The 7103-nt window shown below is 37.0% G+C and overlaps 1 protein-coding gene across 4 annotated transcripts; it reads right to left on the minus strand.

Annotated features, from left to right (window-relative positions):
* Positions 1 to 895: 895 nt before the first annotated feature.
* On the minus strand, positions 896 to 2313 carry LOC131064732 (uncharacterized). 4 transcript variants are annotated; one of them, XM_057998996.2, is made up of 2 exons: positions 2125 to 2313; positions 896 to 1762 (listed from the first exon to the last, which is right to left on the minus strand). In XM_057998996.2, the coding sequence occupies exon 2, from the start codon at positions 1709 to 1711 to the stop codon at positions 1073 to 1075; it is 639 nt and encodes a 212-aa protein (XP_057854979.1). In that variant the 5' UTR covers positions 1712 to 1762; positions 2125 to 2313; the 3' UTR covers positions 896 to 1072. The 4 variants fall into 4 exon arrangements, with proteins under 4 accessions (XP_057854979.1, XP_057854981.1, XP_057854980.1 ...); XM_057998998.1 differs by having other exon boundaries at positions 2058 to 2303; XM_057998997.2 differs by lacking the exon at positions 2125 to 2313 and adding an exon at positions 1979 to 2122.
* Positions 2314 to 7103: the final 4790 nt, after the last annotated feature.

The raw sequence follows: 7103 nt of genomic DNA on the forward strand, positions 1-7103 counted from the left end.
TACCAATTGCCAATCTCACTTGTTAGGAAACGGAATGCCTGCTCATTGCGTCTCATTTATCAATCTGGCCTTTTAGGAATGAGAAATCTTATAATACTGATGTACCTGCCAATCTGGTCTCTATGGCATGACAATCTCAATTATACTCCAGTTGTATACCAATTAACAATCTCACTCGTTAGAAAAGGCAAGGCATGCTCATTGCCTCTAATTCATGGGCTATCAATCTAGCCTATTAGAAATGATAAGGGTCAATCTTAAAATCCTGATGTACCTGTGAATCTGACCTACTCAATCCTATGCCTAAACTGAGCAAGATGTCAATCTGACTAATAAAAAAATGGGAAGAAACCTCCATTCTATGCCCCAATCCGAGTTTGCAAATGTCTTTTGGGGATGGAAATACCTCAAAATCTTTTTCTTTTTTGACTCATCAGATGCAATCTGGTGCAAACTCTCTTGCTGGGTACTTAGAGGTAAGACTATTGGACTTTTAGTATTTAAAGAGCTGGGGTAAGTTCTGATGACATTAATAGCATTCCCAGATCCTCACATTTGCATCCAGAACCAAAGCATATCCCCTGCTGGAAATTTCTGCACCAGAACTTTAAACCAAGCATCCTAACAAGTGTGTGGTGCAATTCCAGATCTGAGCCCTACCAACTCTAAATAAATAATCTGGTCTTCTGGGGATGAGCGGGATCAAGCCTATCCATCTTCCTATTTTAGATGTGCGTTGGATTAAGCTAATTTTCTATATAATCATATATTTGCACGGTCTTCCTGTTCTTCATGTGGATTAAGTTATTTTCCCAAACAAACAGATATTTGCAATCGTAAAGACAATTCCATGAGGAAGAACAGATCAAAACATGATCAAAAAAAGAATCATATCTTCATCCAAGCATTTATTTACATTAAATACAAAATAGCAATTACATTAGATGCACTGTACCATAAGTGTAGTTTTCCAACTTAAGACAAAATGCAGATTTGTTTCAATACCCCCAACGAAGCCCAAAATCTCCTATTTAAAACTTGCTGAGTAAATAACGGGCTGGAAAAAATCAGCTCAGAGAAACAGAAGACAGGCAACTAAACAACAAAGCAAGAATACGAACAGCCTTGACAGGAAGGCCTCCTGCCGCCGATGTCGTCTTATTGGATACTGCGGACCTCCATGATGAAACCCATTGGGCATACCTGCACTGCCATAAGGTGCATCGGCAAAACCATGCATTTGGAATCCAAAAAGGGAAGGAAACAGCCCAAACCCCGCTGAAAATGTTACGTTTCCGAAGGACCCAACAGGCATATGACCTGGCCCTGCCATAAAATTGAAGCCATGGGATTGGTAATGGTGGTCTGTACCAGTCCTAACTGTATCAGGCCTCTGTCCAGAGGGCCTATCGGGGATACTCAAACCAGGTACCGACTTTGTCCTTGGATCAGCAGATCCCACTTTGCCCCTTCCATACAAGGGAATCACCTTATCTTCCACTACAGTGGCCTTGCAAACAGGGCATTCTTTGGATATTGAGGGCTCTTGTAGCCATCTATACAGACAGGGCCAACAGAAGAGATGCCCACACAGAGTAACCACAGGGTCTTGGGCTAATTCTAAGCATATATTGCAATCAAAACTGCCTCCATCACCTGATCCAGACGCCTGGTTCATCGCCTCTGTACAATGTTCTGAATTTGAGCCCATTCCTTAAAGGAACGAATTTAATTGGCCCGCAGACTCCTTCAAAATTTTTACCTGGTAGCATATCACCCACAAGATTAACAGCCGTCTAGACAGAAGTTGATAACTACTCAAAATCCAATTTGCTTATATTTAGGACAGCAATCGCTTACGTTTATCTTGCTACACAAAATTAAAAAAGCAGTTTTTTTAACACCAACTCATTCGAATTAGCTTGTTTTAGAAACACCCAGATGCAGAAAACAAACATTTGCATAAAATCATGATCACCATATTTTTGTATAGCAGCTAGAATATTTAGGGCTGTCCATATGCCAATTAGCTGACTAAAAATGAGAAAAATACATACTAAAACAATAACAATAGTTTTGATCCATCTAGAAAATGGTTTTAGCTTGGATCAGATTTTCTCATACCCCCCAGAAAATATCCTCTAGAAAAAGTCATCGACTGCAGGGTAGACATGCATATTGACTTGGCTAAGTAAAAACTGCGCGCTGTTACAGTGATCCAGCAACATCAAGTGGTATTCTCTGTAGAATCTCCGAAGCAATAATTAAGCTCTTATACTTAAAAAGCATAAACTACCTAGCACAAGTCCATGTCTCCATGGGGCTGTTTATGAATCCTATGTAAAATTTTAATTAGGAGAAAAGGATAAAATACTTTTTTTATGAAATCATTTTTTCTTAAATATAGAAGCTTAAGTTCTTATAGGATCTTATTCTAAAAATAAGCAATTTAATTTACTATCCACGGATCACCTATTTTACAAATTGCTTCTCAAAATGTTGAGTAGTTGTTGTTAGTCAAAATAAGCTAAATAGCCACATGGGACCTGCCCTAAGAGATTCAAGGGATATGTGGATAAGAAATTAAAGGTAAAATTTAAATGTATTTTAATCAAAGAAACAAGACTCGGACTCGGCGTGGACTCGGCAAGGCTGACCCGACTTGGGACTTGGCAAAAAATCAACAGGACTCGGCAATTTCTAGTGGTTTTTGCCTAGAGTGAGTCTCAGGTTAGCCTTGTCGAATTCGAGCCACCTAGGACTCACCGAGGGTCACTCAGCCCGTGACTCACCAAGTTTTAGCGAGTCACGAAACTCTGATTTTAATATTACATTAGATGAAATACTATTGCAAATATAAGAATAACATAAATGTAGTGAAAACATTCCAATGAAGGAAATTACTACCACCCACACTTTTATTCATTTGAATAAGATAAAGGCATTGGAGAGCATATATTATGCCTATCATGGAAAATGATTGGAATTGAAAAAACGAGAAAATGAACCACAATAGAGATCAAACAAAACACTAACATGACAAAATGGCCTTAACAGATAGTGAATTATATCATAGATTTTGGCCATAGATTTTGATCATGGGGGATTATTTGAGATATTTCAACTATGTCCAAGAAGAGTAGTCAATTGCCAATTTCATTTCTTGTTCTATGGTGCCTAAAACAAATTAGAGATGACGGAAGAGTGATTTATTAGCTAAAACACATTATCTTGATTCAAGACAAGGATTCAACCATTGAAGAGGAGATCACCTACAACATACCACATACAACATCATTACACCTTCGCATGTAAGAATACAAACATTCTTACAACAAGGTATCAATACTTGATTACATTACAAACACTTACATTTACAGCATTCTCATTTCTTGGTTAATTCCAAAACCAGGGTTTGACCTGAAGGCAAACCCCTAATCCCTAACCCCCCAATCGTCCTCTCTTTTCTGTGTGTAGGTTGCAGGTACGCGACTGTAATTGAAGATCTGGAATCCCTGTGTAGAGACGAACAGATCCCCCTTCGTTTCGCTGATTTTTCGGAGGACTGTGTGCACTTCGGGCACCATCGTCCCGTCAACTTTCGCTCAAACTTGCAGGACAGCATCGTCTCGACATTTTACTGCTAATTTCAAGTCCGCGGCTTCATCCCGTGTCCCTATCTCCATCTACAAGCGAATCTTTCTTACTTTCACATACACTCCTAGTTCAATCCTTCTATCTACATTCTTTACAAAAGAGGGTATCCTTGCTGTCTCAACCCTTGAAACTCATTTAGAATTCAATCTTGCATTGTGTGGGATTGGATCTTGTGAGTTTCAACCCCTCTTTTGAATGTAAAGTCTCTCCTAAGTGAAAATCGTCAATCCTAGTGACCTCCTTTCTCTCTCCTTGGAGTGGGGGAACACCTGGGGTTCGATTTTCCTCTTTACATTTTGGTGAACCCGACGTGAAACATCCTAATTCTGATTTTTCATGGTTAGATCTGAAAAATTTGCTTCCTTAATTACATTTCCATGTTTGATCTTTTGCAAATTTTAGAGGTTAATTGCATAAAAACCCTAAATTTTCTTTTTAGTAATTGAGCTTGTGAAATGTTTAATTGTTAATGCTTGTTTCAGATCTACCCTTCTATTGCAAATTGTCAATTCATATTTGTGCTTTAATTATGAAAATTAAGTGGTTAAGTGTCAAAACCCTAATTTTTAAAACCCTCTTGATTCAACCTTTGACCGATGATTTCACTGATCAAAACACCTCCAAATCGACTGTAACTTTGGATTCCACAACAAAATCATAATATCTCTCATCCCTGAAAATTTTGAAAAAAGTTGCGAGGACCGTGTGCACCCCGAGCGCCATCGTCCCCGACATATTTTCTGAAATTTCGGGAGCTAGATCTTACTGTATTTTTCTGCTAGAATCCAAAATCTTCGCTGATTTCATCAATTCTAACACTTTCAAAATTAAAGTCAAAGTTGGTCTAGTGATTGCTTGGATTAAGGCTTTTAATCATTCAAAAATTGTTGAAATTGAAATTTTGTGTTAAAATTGTGTTTCTTACTGTCCAAAATCTGAAAAGTGTGTTGGCATTCATTCGAAGTTTCAGTGCTTTATTCAAATTTTTGCAATTTGTGACTCTTGAAATTAAGTGCTTAATTGCAACAACTTTGATTTCCGCCTTCAAAATTGAATTTTGCATGAAATTGAGTCAACTTTTAAATTTCAAAGCTTGCATTACTTTTAGTATTCCCTCTAAAAACATAAAATTCAAAATTTCAGTTTCCCTCTCTTTTTCAAAATTCAAATTTTGCATTTTTCAACAATCTTGGTAGGGTTCAGTTTTGAGATTGCAACTTTAATTTGGCCTATCTACAGATCGTAAAATCACTCAATTTTTTCAAATTAGCTTTAAAATCATCATAACTTTCATCCCTGAAAATTTCAAAAAAAGTTGCGAGGACCGTGTGCACTCCGTTCGCCACGGTCCTCGACATTTTTTCCGAAATTTCAGGAGATTGTCATGATTGCATTTAACAGCTTAAATCTAGGAGATTGGCTGATTTTATTGAAATTTGCTACCTCTAAATTCGAAAATAAATTCAAAATTCAAGATTTCAATTTTCAAGATAACAATTAAAATTAAGTGCTACCCCCTTGGCCCTAATTTTCAATTGTGCCTACCTTTCTTGGAAGTTGTGTTTCCCTCTTCTTTCACAAAGTTCAAATTGGATAATCATTATCTCATTGTTCAATTTTGCCAACTTTATTTTCAAAATTCAAAATCTTCTCTCTCTCTCTAGTGCATGAGTTTTACAACAATAAGCCCTACTTACACTATTCCCGTTAGACGAAGCCTTAGAATTAAGTCTTTCCAAGGTTTAATTACCGAGGAGATGGAACCTAATTTGAATGGCCTTTTTAACGAGGACATGGGTAATTCCTCTAATCCTCTTAATGATGAAGAAGCTCTCCATGAGGTTTCTGTAGAACAACTTTCGAAATTGGATAACCAATTTGATGATTTTCAGCAATGGATGTCTCAAGAATCCCCCGATAGTGAAGCTCTTCCATTAATTGAGGGTCTAAAACGTATGGTTCAAAGTGATAAGAATGGAATTGATATTTTGCGTAGTATTGCACACATCGTGGATTCGAATGTGATGCCTATGAAGAGTTGTGCCGAAACTTTAGGTTATACACAACCTCCTACTCAAGTCAATCATTCTATTCCTTTGACAACTTCTATTGCTAGTATACCTACTTTTACATCAAACATAATGACTACTTCAATACAAAACATTTCACCTATGATCACCAGTCATGGGGGCAATCCTTCTTCTTCAATCAACCCTCTTCCTTCATTCAATCCAACTTCTTCATTCATTCCTTCAATGAGTGTCCCTATCACATCTCCACAAATGAACATGACGCAAGGGGGCAATTCATTTTACCATTACATTCCTCCTTGTAGTGTTCCTTCTTTCCAATCATCTCCTATGACTAACCATCATAGTGTCCCGCCACCTTACTCTCAATCAATACCTTCTTTCAATAATATAATACCTCCATCACAATCTAACATGTCTAATATGAACTCTTCGACTGAAGCGACCATTAACAATCTTGCACAAACTATCTCTTCTTTACAGCAACAAATTGCCTCTATGAATCAATCTAAGTTTAGTGTGCCCATATTTGATGTTGTGAGCCCACTTTCTCTTGACATTATTCGAGCTATCCCTCCTAAGCATGTTGAAATCCCGCAATTGGAGCTTTATAATGGTAAAGGTGATCCTCTAACACATGTTAAGACCTTTCAAACCATATGTACCGATTTTGCTCATGACCAAAGGTTGCTTGCAAAACTGTTTACTAGAACATTAAGAGATAAGGCTCTACAATGGTATTGCTCGTTGCCTTCCTATTCTATTACTTCTTTCCAACAACTTGCAAATGCTTTTATTCAACAATTTCAAAACAATATAGGTCCTAAAGTTACTTTGATTGATTTAATGCATTGTAAACAAGGTGTTAAAGAAAAAGTGATTGATTTCATTGGTAGATATAAGCATTTGTGTGCTCAAATTTCTTTTCTAGTACCTGACAATGATATTCAAAGAATCTTTATTTCTAATTTACAAAAAGATATTAGAGAAAAACTTATGTTTTCTGAGTTTACTTCTTTCCAACAGTTGTGTGCAACTCTTCACAATTATCAACTGACTGTGAGTCAAATGGAACAAGCAAATCCTATGGCTCCGAGTGATAAGGGTGATAGTAGTCAACAACCATTTGGGAAGTTTAAACCGAACAGAGGGTTCATCAAGTTCAATGAAAACATCACCAACAACAATGTGAATGCAGCATCAGGTGTGCCTCCTATTTCTAAGTTTTTCAAGAAAGAAAGAGAGTTTACTCCTTTGAATGAATCATTGCATAGTATTATGAATAAGTTATTGGAACGAAATGTGCTTACTCTCTCTCCTATAAAGCAAATAGATCCTGCAAAGATGAATTCACCCTATTTTGATAACAAATCTTTTTGTCAATTTCATCGTCAACTTGGGCATGATACTGAAAAA

The sequence above is a fragment of the Cryptomeria japonica genome, chromosome 8 (genome assembly GCF_030272615.1).
Source record: "Cryptomeria japonica chromosome 8, Sugi_1.0, whole genome shotgun sequence".
Taxonomy (NCBI): domain Eukaryota; kingdom Viridiplantae; phylum Streptophyta; class Pinopsida; order Cupressales; family Cupressaceae; genus Cryptomeria; species Cryptomeria japonica.

Bases quoted from the DNA above. Each gene is read 5' to 3' on its own strand.
- LOC131064732 (XM_057998996.2), bottom strand. From the start codon at position 1,711: ATGGGCTCAAATTCAGAACATTGTACAGAGGCGATGAACCAGGCGTCT.